The sequence below is a fragment of the Ceratotherium simum genome, chromosome 37 (genome assembly GCF_057802395.1).
Source record: "Ceratotherium simum simum isolate JZ-2026a chromosome 37, ASM5780239v1, whole genome shotgun sequence".
Taxonomy (NCBI): domain Eukaryota; kingdom Metazoa; phylum Chordata; class Mammalia; order Perissodactyla; family Rhinocerotidae; genus Ceratotherium; species Ceratotherium simum.
The window spans coordinates 8,016,955-8,038,077 of NC_141936.1; the positions used below are offsets into that span (position 1 = coordinate 8,016,955).

At 37.2% G+C, this 21,123-nt stretch overlaps 1 protein-coding gene across 6 annotated transcripts in view; it reads left to right on the forward strand.

The window, feature by feature from the left end:
• The window catches only part of USP40 (ubiquitin specific peptidase 40), a 93,819-nt gene that overhangs the window by 48,940 nt on the left and 23,756 nt on the right, over positions 1-21,123 (forward strand). For all 6 annotated transcript variants that reach the window (XM_087424662.1, XM_087424663.1, XM_087424661.1 and 3 more), the window contains 10 exons: positions 1,097-1,181; positions 2,142-2,212; positions 2,829-3,148; positions 5,567-5,690; positions 6,927-6,984; positions 12,652-12,705; positions 13,465-13,553; positions 15,068-15,154; positions 19,099-19,135; positions 20,786-20,850. In XM_087424662.1, the coding sequence (XP_087280788.1) occupies positions 1,097-1,181; positions 2,142-2,212; positions 2,829-3,148; positions 5,567-5,690; positions 6,927-6,984; positions 12,652-12,705; positions 13,465-13,553; positions 15,068-15,154; positions 19,099-19,135; positions 20,786-20,850 (990 nt within the window). The remainder of the gene's footprint in view (positions 1-1,096; positions 1,182-2,141; positions 2,213-2,828; positions 3,149-5,566; positions 5,691-6,926; positions 6,985-12,651; positions 12,706-13,464; positions 13,554-15,067; positions 15,155-19,098; positions 19,136-20,785; positions 20,851-21,123) is intronic.

The window sequence follows — 21,123 nt, forward strand, 5'->3', positions numbered from 1 at the left end:
TCTAAAATTATCTAATATTTCTGAACTTCTGCATTAAAAGTTCATTTCTGAGCCAATCCTGGCAGTGTCGATAAAGATGGACTTGGAGATTTGACCGTGTCTAGGGTGACATTTCAAATAGAAAAGACCTTATTCTCCTTTATAAGTTTTAGATTCACTCCACTCTGTTTTAAATGTACATCTAGGACCGGCCCCATGGCTTAGCGGTTACGTGTGCGCACTGCGGTGTCGGCGGCCTGGGTTCAGATCCTGGGCGCGCACTGAGGCACTGCTTCTCTGGACATGCTGAGGCCGCGTCCCACATACAGCGACTAGAAGGACGTGCAGCTATGACATACAACTATTCTCTGGGGCTTTGGGGGAAAAAATAAATAAATAAAATTATTAAATGTACATCTCTGTTATCTCAGAAGTAAGCCACTGGCAAGAGGCTGTGAGATTGACACGGTTAACTAATCACTTGTAAATATGAAATTTCTTTTTAAGAGAACAGTCTTATAGTATTGTGGAGGGAAACTAAATAGGACTGACTTTTGTGGGTGATGTTATTTTGGCAAGATTACCACAGTCCCCAGAGTCTTGAATCTAGAAACTTAAAGAACAGATCCCTGGTAGTCTATTATATAAACTGGTAATGCCATTTTTCACATTTACAGTGGGAGATGTTCCTTTCAGGTAACGAGAATATTAGTGTCTGCTAGAGTCAGTGCTGCTTTTCCCTGAACAGTGCTGATTGAACAAATGATTTTTGCTTTTTTGGGCAAAGATTCCTGGGCTGGCATGCTGATGAGTTTGCCTTCTGATGAAAGCGGTCTTCCTGTGAATTAAGTAGAATTGTTTAAATGGTCGTTTGCTCTTGGTGTGTACCAAGATTCTCCCATCACCAGTGGATGAACTAGCCATCCTGGATTTGACTAAACAATGAATGATGTCTTCTTTCCACACTTGTGGTGTTGGGTTGGGATGGGAGAATTCATTTGTTTGCACCCTTTATCATCCGTATGTAAATTGGCACAGTGCTCTTCTTACTTAACCTGAAAGTGTGATATATGTGTTACTTTTCATTGTTCTCTTTTCTTTCCTTAATATTCTTTAGCTGTTAGAATTTTGGGAAGGAGATATGGTTCTTAGTGTTGCAAAGTTTGTACCAGCAGGACTTCATGTTTACCAGACGCTTGATGGTAAGATGAATATTAAAACACAGCAACTCATTTTACATATTTATATTTTTGTGGGGCTCATCCGTGATTTTCTACTTTTTGCCAGTCTTTCCCCTGCCTACTTCTTTCTTAACTATGTAGATTATCATCACATTGTCAGTTTTCAAACTAATTATTTATCCAATTTATAATGTAGTCGATATATGTAATGTGTGAAATTTTGCTAACATGGAAACATTTTATGTTTTCTGAAGTTAAGGCTACCTCTCTACCGAAAAAATTTTTTTAAAGGTTTTGGAATTTTTTTATATTACCACAGATTTTTGAGCAAATGGTTTGAAACTATTTGAATCTTATTTATGTGACTTGATTTTTTACCCCACTCAGCTTCAGATTTTGTGGCAAAACAAACAGAAGTACTTGGAGAGCTTAAAAGCGTTTACTTCCTTTAAATAACAACAAAACAATAAAAATAGCAGTAGCAACAGTAACATTTATTTCAGACTTCATTGTGCCAAATACTGAGATAAATGTTTGATGTGAATTATCTCATTTGATTTTCACAAAATTCTTTTATCCCCATTTCATAAATGAGAAAACTGAAGTGTAGAGACTTGAACAGCTAATTAGTGGTGGCGCTAGGACTATTTGATGCCGAAGCCTTACTCCTGTTCACGATGTCCAGTACAATTGACATTTATATTAACTCTTTTTTTCTGCTATCATGCTCATAAAACTTATGTAACAACATGGGGAAATGCTTACATAAATGAAAAAAAAACTAAGGAGTGATGGAAGGAATAAAGATAAAAATAATATAAAACAATGTCAGTATCATAACCATAATTACTGCCTTTTTCTTAATTTTCCTTAAGGAGAATGCTTTTTCAAACAAGTATTAAAGTATCTCAGCTCTTTCTTTAGTTAAATTGTGTTTGATGATCATGATAAATTGTCTCACTGATAATCTCGTCTTCCTAGGAGATGACCTGACACTGAGTGAAATTGAAATTGCTGATGGGGAAGACATCTTTGTATGGAATGGGGTGGAGGTAAAAAGTGTTGAAGCAATACTCATGATAGTTTTGGATTTTTTTTTAAGTCACTCTAATGAAATTGTATTCAGTATATCTGAAGGCAGTTAGATATTAGAAAGCTGCCGAAATGTCCAATCAGTTTTAGGTTCAGTCATTGTTAGTTACCTGTTAAAGAGAGATTTGTTGAGCACCTCCATTGCGCCAGGCTGTGTGTCCCTGTGGGAATGCAGAAGGGGGCGAATAGCTCTACTGAGTTAGGGAATGGAGGTGACTTGTAGGAGCAGAGTGAATGTTCTACATCAAGAAAGGGGCGAGGACTATCTCAGCCACTGGGTGGACTGTCCTTGGTCCATCTCGTATATTTCCAAGGCTTCATTACCACCACTGAGGACTCATACATCTCTATCTGCACTCCAGATTTCTCTCCTAAAAAATAAAAGATGGCCAAGAGAAAATTTCAAAAGAAAAATTGTTCTTCTGATACTTAAAAGACATTTGTGAAAATTTTATTTCATTTGAAAAGAAAAAAAATGAGAATTGTTCTACAAGAGTAGTCTTTTACTACGTTATTATGTTGACTTGATTTTGGCAAATATAAACTATACTAATGGTTGTCTTGATATTATTGTAGGTTGGCGGAATCCAGATTCCAACTGGTAGTGACTGTGAACCTCTGCTCTTAAATGTTCTTCATCTGGCAACAAGCAGTGAAGGAGAAACGTGTCAGCAGTTGATAGAATTTCCACATGTCTTTCCAGCTAATGCAGAAGTAGGCGCTGTATTCACAGCTTTAGCAATCCCAGTAGGTGTCCTCTTAATCAACAATACTGAATCTATGGGAGAAAAGAGCTGGACCACCATTCCCAAGGAAGACTTTAAGAAGACATTCAGAGAACAAGGTGTCAGAAATGGAAGCTCAATTTTAATTCAGGATTCTAATGATGATAAGAGGTAACTCGCTAAAAAGAGAATTCTTTTTTAAGTTACAGTCGTGCTAGCTGCATAAAGACATTTTGGTCAGTGACGACCACATATACAACAGTGGTCCCATAAGATTAGTACCATACAGCCTAGGTGTGTAGTAGTCTGTACCATCTAGGTTTGTGTAAGTACACTCTGATGCTCACACAACGACGAAATCGCTTAACGACGCATTTCTCGGAAAGTATCCTGTCGTTAAGTGAAGCATGACTATATTTTAATTACAGTACTATCTCTTAGAACTCTAAAGCTTTATTTTAATAATGATAAGAGTTAAATGTTTCTTTTTATTCCTAGGCATTATGTTCTATATGTTGTAAACAGGAATGTTCTAGGTTAGGCAACTTGAGAAAAAATGATATTGTAATGTGATTTTTTTTATTTTTGGTAAATGTGGTAACTAAATAATGTAGGTATAGACTAAATATAGTCTAGATTAGTTGGCTATAAAGCAGAATCCTAGCAAATGAATTCTGCTTAGCACTCATTATAAAACTGAAGGCACGTTTTCCCAACGAAAGTTCCTGAAATTTTTCACAAGGAGGACACTAAAATCATAGATAAATTTGTCTGAATATTTTGTCACAAGAATCCCATAAGGCAATTCAGTTTTTTGTTATAATCCTTTTTATGAGTCTTGAGATCCTCCCAGTTGCCCAGATGAGCAATTACATGGGAATTATACCCTTGATTCCTGTAAGTCCCAGCTGAAGCTCAGAAGTGCTGCCTCTCTCCGGTTTTGTTATCCGTGTCTGTTACACTATATTTCTGTAGTCGATTTGTCTATACTGTAACCACCCCAAATTTCAGTACACTGAAGACTTGAGGTTACAAACAGTGAATCGGTTCCCTGCTTGATCAGTGCTGTGAATGTACTTAGATTGCAGTCTCTGTATTATTGTTTATGGTGGCTGTGATACATGGAGGCAGAGCACTTGTGAACTGTATTTATTTTGTATTACATTTATCACTGTTACTCTTTTGGACAGGTGTTTTCCAGACATTTATTTCCCCACCTTGTTCATTTAATAAAAAGCTTATTATATATTCCTTTATAAAAAGTAATATACATTTATTAGGATTTGGGAAATACAGAAGTGAAGACAGGAGCCCCAGCAGCATCACCATACTACCTGTGCAGTGTCAGGCACTGTTAGCTTTCCTGTTTTTCTGAACTGAAATAATTAGTTTTTTGTTTTGGAGGTTTTTCCTTTTTAGACATAATGACTATTTTGTAGCTTAATAGTTTTTGCTGTCCCCCCGTGTCTGTAGACTCTTCATAAGCCTCGTTTCATGGCTGCCTAGTGTTCTGTGTTGATGTTATTGTTTACCTGACAGCTCCTGTGTGAGGCAGTACGTGTAGTGGGTAAGGACAGGGACTCTGGAGCCGGCTGCCTGGGTTTGTTCCCAGCTTTGTCACTGACTAGCAGTGAGACCATGGGCAAGTTACTTCATCTCTCTGCTCAGTTTCTTCTTCTATAGAAGGGGGATAGTAGTTAGTACCAACTTCATAGAGTTGTAAGGAGTAAAAAAGGTGCTTACAAAGTGTTTGCACATAGTAAATGCTAGATATTTTAGCTAGCAACATCGTCATTGTCATCATCATTCAGTTTTTCCTGTTTTAAGGTAGTCTCAGGGAACATCTGGGTGCTTAGAACTTTCCTGTGTATAGGATTGCTAACTTAAGGTGGAGTCCCAGGGTGGAATAACTGAAATGAAGAGTAGAATTATGTTCTAGGGCTTGGATACGCACTCCCAAAGAGGACTTCTGCCAGCCCATTCAGTGCCTCTGTGTGAATTAGAAGTCACTCCTTCCTCAAGACCCTTTTACCATCTGTAGGAAAATTTCGTTAGAATAAGACACCTTACTGCCATCTGCTATCATAAAACTATAATAAAAATATAAATATACAATGTTTATGATGCGCATGATACCCCTTAGATGTGGCCTTTTTACTCAGTGTTGGTCTGCACAACTACACATGGCCGTCCTGTTATTAAAAGGACTAAGTCTAAATCCTACGGGTGGGCTTCTGGTGTAGGTACTCTCTTAAAGCTCCCCTAGTGATTCCAGTGTGCGGGCAGAAGTCAGCAACTTATCGTTCAGTTACAACGGTTCTCTTTGAAAATTGTGGCAACCAGTTATTTGTAGAGGGCAAAAATATTTGGAGTTGTGAATATAGACTCCGTAGAACACTACCTAACACTACCCTAAAAAGATAGTCAACTTTCAAAAAGCCAACTCGGTAGAACTTGGTCACCTTTAATTAGTCACATTGAGGGACACATGCAGAATTTTGGAAGTAGAGCCTAAGGAAAAGTATTAATATTCTGATTCATAAAAGTGCTGTGTAAAGACACCTTTTTTAAACATCTTTTTACCTACAGTTTATTGGCGAAACAAGGGCAATGGATCGCTAGTATGAATGAGATTGACTGGCTCCAAGTTAAAAATTTATGTGAAATAGAATCTGAAGAAGAGCAAGTTAAAATATCAGCAACTGTTAACACAGTGAGTAGATTGTAATTAAAGTTTGGTTGATGGTTTTTTAGTTAACAGAATTTTATTTAGAAAGCAATACCTTAATCTTTCAGAACAGTTGTCTCAGTAGATTTCTAAATCTTAAGAAATCAACTTTTTATTTTAAACATCTTATTATTGCCTGTTCACCTGTATTATTAGCCCTTGGCATGTTTTTAAGAAAATATATGCCTTTTTTTTCCTCCAAAGCCTAGAATTAGAATGTGCAAGTTACCTGTTTAATTAGTACATCGAACCCTCTGGCTTTGATAAATATAAAATATTTTCAAGGGTCTTTTCAGTATTTTTTAAACCAGGTATATGTGTTTTGCTTTTGTGTTGGGTTGGGTTTTTTTAAGTTTAACTTAAATTTCTCTGCATTATACTCTGTGCTGTTTATAAAGCGAACTGCTCTTAAAAGGAATTCCTTCAGTCTTCCATTTGAAGACTATGATACTGGTTTCATCTTTTTATATTTATGTAGTCTCAATCTGTTGAGTTTTTTTTCTGTATCATTAAAAGAAACTTATTAGAATGTTTTCTGTAAATATTATTGTTTCTTAAGGTGCATTAATATTTGTTGGTGTAGTAGAGGGGACAGTGTAAGACCAATGCACTAAAACTCAGGAGACCTCCCACCCCTCACCCTAAGTGGGAAACTTTGGTGAAGTCCCTGATTCCTTCAGTCTCTGTTCCTTGTTGGCACAGGGTGAGGCTCTGGTGGGAGGGTAGAGTCGATGATCTCTGACATCATTTTTACACCTAAGTTTCCATGATTTTGTGCCCTAGAGGCAATTAGCCTAACCTAAAAAAAAAAAAAAAAAAAAAAAAGGAAAGTAATTTACATAGTGCCGTTGGATTAGTATTGTACATTTCTTTATTACTTACGTTTGTTGGCCCTGAATTCATCATTCCTAACGTAAGGAAATGGGATTACTTGCAGTTTCTTGTGTTTGCTCTTGTCAGAAAGGTTAGTGGTTTGTCAACTTTTTGCCTTTCTAGCTAGAATTGTTTCTTTAGTTTTCTGTAGGTATCTTTTCCGTTCCAGTTAACATCAGTTTGATAAAAACTTAACTATTAAGATCTAAGTTTTTGCTTTTGACTTTGTAGAAATGAGAAAATGAATTTCAGGGATATCTGTATATGCACAGACTGACAATTTTCATTTTCCTCTCCTCCCATTGTTTCCAACTAATACACAGTCATTAGTTTATTTCTCTGTTTTAGGTGGTGTTCGATATTCGAATTAAAGCCATAAAGGAATTAAAATTAATGAAGGAACTAGGTAATCATTTTCGTTTGCTTTTGGTTTTTTGGTTTAATTTAGTTTTTATTTTTAATGGAAAAAATATGAGAGAGTACAAAAAATAATTTAGGGAAAGCTCATGTACCTGCCACCCAAAATGGGCAAAAGTTAACATATTGTCATGTGTTTGTTTTTGTTTGAAACATTGCAAATAAAGTCCTCTGTGTTCTCCTCCTCAGACCTATTCTCTCTCCCTCCCCAGATGCAACCAGTATATCTGATTTGGGTCTTTATCTAGTGTATGTATTCATATTGTACTATATATTATATTTCCATGTATGTGTGTATATTGTATTTTTACATTTATATAAATTCTATCATAATATAATATGCTGCAAACTCACTATTCACTCAGCATTAGATTTGCTTTAACAGCTTTATTGAAGTGTAGAGTACATACCATCAAACACCCATTTTAAGTGTAATTCAGTGATTATTAGTAAATTTATAGAATTGTATAACCATCAGCGCAATCTAGTTTTAGAACTTGCCATCACTCCAAAAAGATCCCTTGCACCTTTTTTGCATTCCAAGCCCCTGACAACCACTCATCTACTTTGTGTCTCTGTAGACCTGCTTTTCTCGTCATTTCAAGTAAATGGAACCATATCATACGTAGTCTCTTGTGTCTGGCTTCTTTCATTTAGTATACTGTTTTTGAGGTTCATTCATAATTCAGCGTGTATCAGTGGTTTGTTCCTTTTTATTGCTGACTAGCATTCCATTGTATGGATATATCACATTTTGTTTATCCATTCACCAATTGATGGACATTTGGATTGTTTCCACTTTTTGGCTTTTATCAATAATACTGCTGTAAACATTTGCATGTAAGTCTTTGTGTGGACATATGTTTTCGCTTCTCTTGGGTAGATATACAGGATTGGAATTGCTAGGTCGTATGGCAAATTTATGTTTAACTTTATAAGGAACTGCCAAACTACTTTCCAAAGTAGCTGAACCATTTACATCCCCACTAACAATGTAGCAAGGTTACAATTTCTCCATATCCTTGCCAATATTTGTAATTGTCTGTCGTTATCATTATAGCCATTCTAGTGAATATGAATTGGTATCTCGTTGTGTGTTCAATTGCATTTTCCTAATGCAGTGATGGTGTGCACTATTGAGGTGCTTCTTGTCTATTTGTATATCCTAAGGATTCTATTAAAAAGCTACTAAAATTAATAAGTGAGTTTAACAAGAACTCAAAATCAATACACAAAAATTCACTGTATGTTTATCTACTAGCACCGAAAAAAATGGAAAATAAAATTAAGAAAACATTTATAATAGTGTAAAATATCATGAAATACTTGAGGATAAATTTAACAAAATATATGCAAGACCTGTACACTGAAAACTAGAAGACATTGGTGTGAGGGGCGCATTTTATGTGGTGACTGACAAACAATAATGTACAACTAAATTTTCACAATGTTATAAACTATTATGACATCAATAAAAAAAAATTGGTGTGAAAAATAAAAGAAGATCTGAATAAATAGAGTGATGTACCATGTTCTTGGATTGCAAGACGCAGTATTGTTAAGAGGCTAATTCTCTCAAAATTGATTTGTAGATTCAGTGCGTTCTCACTCAAAATCTTAGCAGGGTTTTTTTTGGTAGAAATTGACAAGCTAATTCTTAAATTTTTATGGAAATGCAGAGAACCTAAAGTATCTGTAACACTTTTGGAAAAAAAGAACAAAATTGAAGGAGTTGCACTATCTAATTTCAAGACTTACTCTAAAGCTGTAGTAATCAAGACTGTCTACATTGGCATAAGAGTAGACATATGGAGCAGAGGTCAGCAAGCTATGGCCTACAACCTGTTTCTGTACAGCCAGTGAGCTAAGAATAGTTTTTACACTTTTAAAGGGCTCTTTTAAGAAAAACAATGTGCAAGAGATCACATGTGGTTTTTAAAGCCTAAAATATTTACAATGGAACTACATTGAGAATCCAGAAGTAGGTGCAAACATATATAGTCAGTTGACTTTCAACAAAAGCACCAAGGTATTTCCAGGGGGAAAGATGGTATATTTCAGCATACAGTGCTGGACCAATTGGATATCCATAGATGCAAAAATGAACCTCCAGCTTTGCCTTACATCATGTAAATGGATCATAGACCTAAATGTTAAAACCTAAAACTATAAAATTTCTGGGAGAAAATATATGAGAAAACTTTGTTACTTTTACCATAGGAAAAGGTATTTTTAAATAGGACTCAAAAAGCACAAACTATGAAAGAAAAAACTAATAAATTGGACTACATCAAAATTTTAAACTTCTGTTCTTCAAAGGTATTTGAAAAGGAAAGCCACAAACTGGAAGAAAAAATTTATAAAACACACATTTGACAGTAGACTTGTATCCAGGATATATGAAAAATACTTGCAACCTAATCAGAAGACAACCTAACCCAAATTGGGTGCACACTTTACAGAAGAAGACCTACCTATGAATGAACAATAAGCACAGAGAAGGATATCAGTATCATTAGCCATCAAACTAAAACCATAATGACACATGACTACACACTGCTTAGAATGATTAAAATTTGAACTACTGACAAAAACCAAGTGTTAGCGAAGATGTGGAGCAACTGCAACTCCCACGTGTTGCTGGTGGTAGTGTAAAATGGTACACTCTGGTAAAGAGTTAGCTTGTTTCTGATGAATTGAAACATTCACTTACAAATTCTCCTAGATATTTACCCAAAAAAATTTAAAATGTATAATATCCTTACAAATACTGTACATAAGTGTTCATAACCAAAAGCCAGAAACAACTCAGATGCCCTTGAGCTGGTGAATGGATGAACAAATTGTGATGTATCTGTACAATGGGATACTATTTTTCAATAAAAACAATGAACTACCACCCTATGTAAAACATGGGTGAATCTCAAAGACATTATGCCAGGCAAAAGAAGCTAGATGCAGAATAAATATGCTTATGATTGTATTGATATGAAATTTTCAAAAAAGAAAAGCCTAAAATATTTACAATGGAACTACATTGAAAATCCAGAAATAGGTGCAAAAACTAAGCCATAGTTAGAGAGGCAGGTCAAGATTGAGGGTAGGGGTTTGACACGAAGGAATTTTGGGGGGTGGTGCAAATTGTATCTCGATTTGCTGGTGGTTGCCAAGTATTTATATTAACTCTTTGAATTATATACTTCAACTGGATATGTTTTATTATACCTCAATCAAGTTGATTAAAAGTGTATGGTTTATTCAAAGAATAGTTCATTGTCTTCCCATGTAACAGGTCTCCCTTCTTCTGTTCTTGCTTACCTCCAGACCATTCTTCCTATAGCAAGTGGTCTTCGGTGTCTCTGAGTCAGGTCTTGTCACTGCTCTGCTCAGAACCCTGTAGGGCTCTTCCACTGCACGGAGGCTACTGCCTTAGCCTGGCCTGGGGGAGCCTGCTCATGTGACCACCACCTAACCAACCTCATTGCAGTCTGCTTATTCCCAACACACTTCCCGTACTGCCTTTCTGTGAGTGTCTAGTGCACAAGCTCTCTTCCACCCCCAAGACTCCTAGTGCTGTCATCCGTCTTTGAACTCTCTTCCCTTTACTCTTCATCTGCTAACTTCAGTCGTTCCTTTGGTCTTAGCAGAAATGTCACTTCTCCTGTCATCCCTTACCACACAGTCTCAGTTCATCTCTGTTTTACTCTCGTGACACCCTGATCTTCCCTTCATAGCACTTACACTGTAACTACCTGTGTTTGCTGATGAATGTCCACCTCTCCCATTAGACGAGGCTCTTAGAGGGCAGAGTCCATGGCTGTTTTGCTTACTACTATGTTGTCAGCTTCTAGAACAGTGCCTGGCACATAGAAGACACACGGTGTTTGTTGAGTGAAAGTGAAAAAATTTTAAGGAAACAGTGTTTAAATGCATTTTGTAAATTGGAGAACTCTTCATAGGTTGTTTCAGTTGTCAAGAAATTTATATTAGAATTACATGCTAGCCTCGCATTACTGTAGTAGAAGATAACAGAACTCAGGAATCTCAGAGGGAGATTCTGCCATGGTCTAAAAAGTTAGAACTTCCAAGGCCCATGCTGTTCTTGCCTTGTCAGAAGGCTCCACCCCTCCCAACCCCCCACTTCATATCTGATTCTGTAAGAATTCTGTTTGGACTAAGAACCTGGTGTGCTCCTTCCCATAAAGCAGGAATTTTTGCATCCTCAAATTTAGGGCATGCTGGCCCTAATCCATTTAATTTTTTTAATTTTTTTTTAATTCGCCCCCCCCCCAAAAAACCCCAGTAGATAGTTGTATGTCATAGCTGCACATCCTTCTAGTTGCTGTACGTGGGACGCGGCCTCAGCATGGCCGGAGAAGCAGTGCGTCGGTGCATGCCCAGGATCCGAACCCGGGCCGCCAGCAGCAGAGCACGCGCACTTAACCACTAAGCCACGGGGCCGGCCCCCTAATCCATTTAATAAGCATAAAAAATCACCTGACATATTTTAAATATAGGCAGTCTCTGTATAATTCCAATATGCATGAATTTCAGTTACCACAGTTCATTATGTAACATCAGTTACCCAGCAGTAAGGTTCACGTTTCAGCTACCACCAGAGATATTAATGGAGTAATTGCATAAAGTACAAACTTGGCTACTAGCTCTTCACTCCACAGATCATGACGTAAATAGCAGATGTGCATTCTGATCAGTGACTAATGACTTCACTGTTTCCAGTCTGTCAGTGATTGGGTCACTGCATACCTGTTATTAATTGCACCCCACAGACAGCAAAGTGTGTAGTGTATTGCCTCCTTTTCTCCCAATGGTAAACCCACATAACACTTTACAAGGATGGATAATCGAATTGGCCAACAAAGATGAAAGTGCAGCAAAGAAACAAAAGTATGTGGAGTTCCAGAAGAAATAGCTGACCATGGGAATGTTGACACTGCTGTCATTCAAGAGACTTTAGGTATGCAGCCAGAGGAACTTAATGAATGTGAACTTATTGACAGAAATGAGGAAAGTGGTCATGACGAGAAGGATGAAGATATCCCAGGGGAACTGACGCCAGCAAAAAACCTCACATTAAAGCAGCTCTGGGAGATATTTCATGACATTGAAGCACAAAATATAAAATACTAGAAGCTGATCCAAACTGAGAGTACGACAGTTCGCCAGGCAATAGAAAAGATACTCGCTCCGTATTGTGAGCTCTACAATGAGAAGAAAAAAACAAGCCCTGTTTAACTATTTTCAATATCTTTTTTCAAAGAAATAAAACATTTTAATTCTCAGTGTTTCTAGTGTTTTAAATTACAGTGTAAATACTAGTTTTGCTATTTTTTTTTCACTTCACTATACATGTATAACTGACAGTTTTAAATGTTTTGACAAAAATTTTTAAAGATCACAGAACAACTGTGATTTTTCTGATTGTTACTAAGGTTGATTTGCCGTTTTCTGCTTGCAGAGGCATTTTTACAGTTTTGCACTACCGTGCAAAGTGAAGATTGCTTGTACTTGTCTTTTGGTTGTTGGGGGGTGGGGTTTTGTTTGTTTTTTTAGCTTATTGTAACTGCCTGCTAAGAGAGCATCTCTCTTTAGTTTTCTTTGTTTGGGGCACTAACCAGCTTCTTTTCATTTATAGCTGAGAACAGCTGTTTGAGACCTATTGATAGAAATGGGAAGCTGCTTTGTCCAGGTAAATCTTTTTGGTAGCCTTCAAAAGCTGACACATATTCATGTCATTGATCTTTCTTAACACTTTTGCTTTAAATAATGATTTCCAATACCTAATATTCTTAAATTACCTTTTAGAAACTGATTTATAGGACATATTGTCATTCCAGGTGTCTTCCTCGTGCATTAAAGAAAACCTTAACCGAAAATTCACACACTTCTGTTTTCTAAAGTACAATACCTGTCTTTCTGATTAGCTGATCCTTGTTTTAGTCATGGTTTTGATCTAGTTATATCTTTCTAGGTTTATTGTCAAAGTTTTTACTTGTTTTGCTAATTTTATTGCGATATCGGTTATGGAATAGAGTCTTTGTTCTTACCTCTGTGATGCATCTTGTCATTAGACTTAATTTAGTCTAATTATTGATGGTAGTCACCATAACAGCTTTAAACTTGGAAGAAGCTAGTCCACCATTCATGAATCAATTCAGAGTATCGAGCTTTTAATCTGTGTGAACAACAGTGTGAATCTAGAACATTCATAACTGCCTCTTATTTCTTAGCATTGTTGTACAGATAAGAATAATTTATTATAGGGTGTGGAAATTGAAAATCAAACAGAACTCTGGAATATGTAATCCTTTTGCATGGAGTACTGTGACTCATTCTTTTTTCTTTCTTGACATTCTTGACTTTCAAAGAAAGACTGATTTGAGTATGTTATTTTGCCCAGAGAGGAAGGAATTAACACCATTCATCATGTTATCAAAATTCTTTATAGTCCCAGACAATTATACTTTGAAGGAAGCAGAGTTGAAGATGGGGAGTTCATTGGGACTGTGTCCTGGAAAAGCACCGACTTCCTCTCAGGTAACATGAGGTTGCCTGACAGAACAAAATCAGCCTTCCAATAATCAGGAGCTCTTAATGTTGTAATCTGTACCTTAACTGCTGCAGTAATATTGTTTTTCTTAAAAGTTTTCTTTTCCTTAAATGATACCTTTTATTTTAAGAATACATCCATATAGTTCTCTGTGTTTAAATAAAAAATATTATGTCAAAGTATATTCATAAGTTTCTTTTTCCATGAAAATTTTGTGGTTAAGGGGGATCTTTAAAGTTGAGTGGCCACCAGTTTCAACCACCATTTTTCATAAATTCTAAAATACACCCTTTTTTCCACCTACTTTTTTTTTTTTTTTTTTTTGGCAGGGAAAGGTGCGCCCTGAGCTAACATCTGTTGCCAATCTGCCTCTTTTTTTTTTCTCCCAAAGCCCCAGTACATATTTGTATATCCTAGTTGTAAGTCGTTCTAGTTCTTCTATGTGAGCTGCCGCCACAGCCTGGCAACCGACGGGTGGTGTGGTTCCGCGACCAGGAAACAAACCCCGGGGCGCCGAAGCAGTGTACGCCAAACATTAACCACTAGACCATCAAGGCTGGCTCTCCACCACATTTTAACATCTGTAAGATTAGGATGCATCTTACAATCAATGGCATCCTGCAGTTGTAGCTGGCACTGTTTTTTCTTACCTAGTAGTACATAAATAATGAGTAACATCCAGCAGCATTTTAGATTTAATGAAATACATTATATTGATTTTGGACTTAATTACTCTGCAATAATTTAATAGACTCACAACAGCTTTGTCTTTATCAGTATTCATTTTCTGTATAAAATACCATCAGGTTGACCTTTGCCAGAAGCCCTACCTATTTAATAAATTTTTATCACAGTCCAAAAGTCATAATAATGTCATTATTCTTAAGTCTGTATCAGGTAAGCTGGCCTCAGGTCCGGATTCCCATGGTTCCTGGATCCACTTTCATTAGTTTCTCAGTTACCTCCCCTTTAATTTGTTCTTCCCCTGAACTCTTAACAAATAGTGCATGACAGGCTGACAGGAAGAAAAACGTGACAAGGGAAGTTGTTAGGAAGGAAAAGTAGGGCTATAAGGAACTGAATTGACGAGATCAGATTTACGTTTTTCCTGTGGGGTCTTGTGAATTACAGTCTATGGAATCCCTAGACAGAGACTTAAGATCCCAACCAAATGACTCAGAGGAAAAAACACAGTTAATGCAAATCCCTCTGAGGAATGACCAAGAAAGAGATGGAGATCATAGTAGAATAAATGATATCTGTGAGAAATGTTTATCAGGAGTAAAAATACTGGTAATGCAGCATCTTACATTTCTAGGTAGTGGAGATTATTGTTTAAATTGCAACATTAAATTACCCAGTGTAGTCTTGTTTTTACATAGTTTGAGATTTTTATTAAAATTTCATGGACCATTGGCTTTTCTTTTTTGAAAGTATAAATAGATTTGTAGAATTTTAAAATTCAGATTAATTTGCATTCATACTTCTGTCTTGATGCTAGCTGTTCCTGTTTTTCGCTGTGGGGAGTGACGTTCAGCCCGGGGCAGAGATGGAGATCATAGTAGAAGAAACAATATCTGTGAGAGATGTAAGTAATTTTACTTTTTTGTAGGGGGAGGTCTGTAGGTGTTTGGTATGGAGAGCAATGGTAACCTGTGTTAGGATTTTGAGGTGCTAAGGCTAGGGTTTACGTAATACACTTTAAAGAATTCTTTGTACTCACTAAAAGAGTAGTTTTGGGAGCTTGAAAATTGGTAAACCAACTGGAATTTTTAAAATAAGATTATTATTCTTTTCTGATTATCAATACTTGTTTATATAGAAATTTGGGACATGTAGAAATGAATTAAAAGAAAAAAATAAAACTCCTCATAATCCCTTATCCCACTAATATTAGCATTTTGGTGTATTTCCTTCTGGTGTTTTAGTGACCCCAGCACCCAGATTGTGGTCGCTAAATACGGTTTCCTACTAGAAGATACCAGAGCTTCTTAGAGTAATGGCTGGTTCTATAGCTAGGTCAGGAAAGGATAAGATGAGTCTGGAACGTCTTGTCAGAACAGAAACAGTGAAACTAGCAAAGACTGGGGATCGGCAGAGAGACTTAGGAGCCAGTTTGAAGAGGCTCTCACTGGTCAAAGATGAGACAGTTTGGACCACAGTGGGAATAATAATGAAAATTGATTGGTACACATACATAAAATCCATGAGTTCATGGGGCCGGCTTGGTGGTGCACTGACGCACTGCTTGTCAAGCCATGCTGTGGCGGCGTCCCATATAGAGTAGAGGAAGATGGGCACGGATGTTAGCCCAGGGCCAGTCTTCCTCAGCGAAAAGAGGAGGATTGGCATCGGATGTTAGCTCAGGGCTAGTCTTCCTCACAAAAAAAAAAATCCACGAGCTCATAATGATCCTAAAAGTTACCTATAGTGGATGCTAGGGAACCATCAAAGAAAGAATTGACATTTATCCTTTTTTTTTTTTTTTTTCCAAACTGTACCCCAGGGTAACCAAATAGATAAGGAGAAAGTTTTTTTTATAGATATATCCCAGCTAATAAAATGAAGAAAGAATTTTAGACTATCACAGTTTTGTAACTCCTAATGAATTAATGGATCTAGGCAACGATCCTGAAAGACTGCTAACAACCCAAAAAGAGCAACAGCCAGGCATTATAGAAGTTCGAAACAATACCCATGCTTTTATTGCCAAAAAAAAAAAAAAAAACTGGACCTGAGTCTGATCAAGCCTCCAGTTCTGAGTGCCACGTTATCAGTACAGGGGACAGAGGGTTGTGATAAATGCACCATAGGCCTGCAGTCAGCACAATACCCAGGGGGAAAACTCCTCTTCAAGAAATCAGTTGCAGGGTGAGGCAGCCTGTAGATTAAGAGTCTTAGGAGCAATAGCAGGTGCAACTTACGGCACTTTATTTGGCCCTTGATTCAAACCAAAAGAACTTCAGTAATAGTTTAAGAGAAAGGAGGGAAATCTGAACACTGACTGGATATTTGTTATTAAGGAATTCTTAATTTTTTTAGGTGTTACAGTTGTTTTAGGGTTATGTTTTTTGGAAGAATCTTTATCTTTTAGAGATGAGTACTAAATATTTTCCCAGTTTTTCATTTGCCTTTTAACTTTAGTGTTTTTTTTAATTTCAAAGAAAAAAACCACAAAACTTTTCAGAGGAGTGACATGTATATCTTTCTGTTCTCTCTTGAACCCACTGCAAGCAGACTTGTTCCTGCCACACCACTGAACCAGCTCTTATCAAGGCCATCAGTGGCCTCCATGTTGCTGTGTCCAGTGAGCAGCTCTCAGCTTGCTGTTTCCTCTTTTCTAACTTGTGAGCTCCTTTGTGCTCAATTCTTAGACTGGACCTCACCCCAGAGCGCCATACTTATGTATCCAGCTGCTAACTGGTGGTCTGATAGTCATCGCAAATGATAACATACCCATGACAGAACTGCTGTCTTCTCTCTCACATTTTCCTCTTCTTCAGTTATGGCGGCTCCATTTTTCTGCTTACTTAGGCCAAAAATCTCCAAGTCATTCTTGATTCTTTTCTTTTTTACTTCACATCCAGTTTTTCAGGAAATCCTTTTGGTTTTACCATCAAAATTTATCAAGGATCTGACCACATCTTATTCCTTCATTGCTATCACCCTGGTCATCTCTCATCTGGATTATTCCAGCAGCTTCCTAACTGATCTCCTTTCTTCCAACCTTCTACCTCCCAGGGTCTGTTCTTAGAAAGTTGAGTGATCTTTTGAAGCGTAAGTCATCAGTCACTCTCAACTCACAACCACCCTCCTGTGCTTTCTCATCTCACTCAGAGAGAGAGCCAGCAGCCCTGAATGACCCTGCAAGGCCCTGTGGGTTCTGGCCCTCCGCTATCTTGTTTTAAGGAACCTCCAACTTCTCTTGCCTCTCACTCACTACTCCAGCCACATTGGCCTCTATGCTGTTCCTCAAACAGGCCTTTACACTGGCTGTTTTCTCTACCTAGATCACAGTTAAGTTGAATGCTCAATCATTTGTTTTTCTTAAATATTGGAAGCCTTTAAGACTGCAGTTTTCTTTGAATACAGCTTTGGTCCCATTCCCTATGTTTTAATATGTTGTGTTCTCACTGTCGTCATTTTCTAAACAATTTTAAATTATATTTTATTTTTTTATTTTTTTTTATTTTTTTATTTATTTATTTTTTGTGTGTGAGGAGATCAGCCCTGTGCTAACATCCGCCAATCCTCCTCTTTTTTTGCTGAGGAAGACGGCCCTGGGCTAACATCTGTGCCCATCTTCCTCCACTTTATATGGGACGCCGCCACAACATGGCTTGCCAAGCAGTGCATCGGTGCGCGCCCGGGATCCGAACCAGCGAACCCCGGGCCGCCGCAGCGGAGCGCGCGCACTTAACCGCTTGCGCCACCGGGCCGGCCCCTTAAATTATATTTTAAACTCTTTTTTATTGTTAATCATACAAGTAATTATGGATTTACTCTTAGTTTTTAAACTTCATGGGGAGCTAAAAATCCCCCTTGGTCACCACGCCATTCTTGTCCCTTCCCCAGAAGTCACTACTGTCATTGGATGATATAATCTTGTCCCCATCAGTACAGTGTGTATCCTTCTGTACCTTTGCCGTGCATATACCAACATGTGGATATATATGTACATATACAGATGAAGAGCTTGACTTGTTTGTATGGTTTCTTTTAAATCATAAATAGGATCATGCTGCATGTATTATACTAGAACTTTGTTTCACTTAAAATATATTTAAGACCAGTACATATAAATCTATTTTATCCTTTTAATTGTTTTAAGATCTTTCATGGTTTATTTAAACGTTCCCCTGTTAATGGATACTTTGGTTGTTTGCATTTTTCTCTTATTCCAAGCAGTGATGATCCTGATTCTTGCTCCCTTCGGCCCTAGTATAGTATAAGTCAAATTTTATTTACTCTTTTGTCCTAGACTTATCTAAGAATGTTTTTGCCCTCAAGAAGCTGAGAGCTTTTAATTGTTGTTTTATGTAAATTTCTGTTAATTGTGTCTCATTTGTTGCATTGTGCGCTGGGATCACAGCTTGCCCAGTTTTTTCCTAGCCAGTTTATATGTGACCAGTTCTGTCTCCTGGGTGCTAAGTAAGGGCTACTCTCCTTTTACAGGATTCAGAGTGTAATGTGTGTCTGTGAGATCACCTTCATTAACCATATCTGGTCAAAAATACAGTGAGTCCTCGTAAGAAGAAAGTCCTGCTGCAGACGTGGAAGTGTATGAACAAACTTTGGACTAAGTTCTGGTTGCAAATGCCAGAAACTGTGTTTTCCCTCCTGAGTTGGCCCCACCTAACCCTTAGGAAGGAGAGCTGACTTAATCACCCTCTTAACCATGTATATCTTTATCTATTTGAGAATTATTATATATAATCAGATTCAGATAGGCCCAGGGTCCAAAAAGGGCGTTTCTCTCAGTACTGTAACTCAGAAACAGAAAACTAATGAACGCATTTTTTTTTTTTACAGTGTTTAAAGATAATGCTGGAGAAATCTGGGCTACCAGGTAAGTACAGACCACGATGATGCATAACCTTATCCACTCCCTTTCCTTATAGTAAATTATCTATAAGCCTAATACAGACTCTTCAGACTGCTTTCCTCGGGGTGGTAAGTCACGCTTTACATCTCTGTATGTACATTATGAACTCTTCTGGTTCTTGTTTGCAAGCTAAAAGAAAACTGGTTGTAGGTTAGCCTGCCACTGAGGAAGGAGAACCTAGATAGGGTCCAGCAAAGGTGCAAAAGAGGTAAAGCTAAGATTCATACCCTCTAGAACTACCCAGGTCTTTCACTGATTTTTTTTAACCTCTTTGATTCAGAACTTCAGTGCATTGTGTTTCGTGCCAGTCTGTCTGTGTTATAGATTAGGGAATGTAATGTGAATGGGAAAAATAAATCCAGGGTATCTTGAAGTAGCCCCCTGGGTGCAGTCATGTTAGTGAGCTTAATGAGGCATCTCACTGCTTCATTAGAGCACTTTGCCATTCTCAGACCTCATTCAAGTTGAAGCCTGTGGCTCCATTATTTGGAAGGGAAGTTAACACACTCTGGGTTCAAGGCACTCTTCTAGAAGCTTACGTGCAACGTATCATTTCCTCTCAACAGCAGTCTTCCCATGCAGGGATCATCACCTGTTCCCATTTTACAGATGAGAAGACAGAGGCTGAGAATGGCTAAATGGCTTACCAGAGTTATACAGCAAAGCTAGGTCTTTCTGATTTCAGAACCCAAGCTCTTTGCACCATGCTGTGCTATAAAGTAATGGTGTTCACTTTTAACTTATTGGTGGTGTTTTTTTAAAAAAAAAAAAATACTTAGATTAAGTTAAATACTGATATAACTCTTCTATATTTAAAACTAGAACTAATGACAAAAGAGGGTCTGTAAAGAACAGTATTGGGATCCAAACTCTGTGGCCTATATGGGGTAAACATGAGATCTGTTTGTTCCTTTGGCTGCAGCTTCTTTTGGTGGGTGGGGGACTTGACTGTTTTTTTTAATAACCAGGATTTCGCACTTTTGCTCCACTCATCTTCCTCTCCTCGTCAAAAAAATTCTCTTCTCATTTCATCAGTGTAGCAGGTGTGCTGAAAAACAGAAATCTAATTAAAGACTATTTAACATTTATAAATGTTCACTTATACTAACTTCATTAAAATGCTATTCCAAAAGCACTATTTTTTGTTAGCTTAACTGCTAAGTGGATAGGAACAGTTTTGTTACACGTTATCAGTTGCTGAGCAATGTTAGCATATACTTTCAGCCAAGACAGTGAAATAAAACATAACTTCATGATGATTTTTGAAGGGATTCTATACTTATGTATATATGGACATATATCTGTACTCGTGTGATGTATATGTATGTGTGTACATGTAAATAATAAAGGTATAATGTAGATATCATATAATAGTAGCAAGTGTTACTTCTATTTGCAAATATGTACTTCTTGATCAAAGAGAGAAAATTAACCAAATTGGGGGAACAATTTAATTTTTTTCATGCTCTGGGAAAGATAATTTACTTTAAAAATTAGTTAATTATTAGATCAAATCCCATTTGATATTCATTTATCCAGAAGAGTCATTCCTGACAAACTCTTAAAACATAGTCTTCTGAATTTTTTTTCATCCTGATTTTGATTCCTTCATAGGAAACGCATGGCATTTACGAAAAATGGATTGGTGCTATGAAGCTGGGGAGCCTTTATGTGAAGAAGTAAGAATATTTCTATACATTTTATTCTTAAAAATGGTTGTGTTTATTTTGTATTTTCATGCAGGATACCTACCCCACTTGTGAATAAATTCTAGAGAAAGGTTTAATTTTTTTTTAGGATATAAAAATCTATATATGGGTCTACTTTCACTTTTTCCATACTGTAGGTTTGTGTGTGTGTGTGTGTGTGTGTGTGTGTGTGTGTGTGAGGAAGATTAGCCCTAAGCTAACATCTATTGCCAATCCTCCTCTTTTTACTGAGGAAGATTGGCC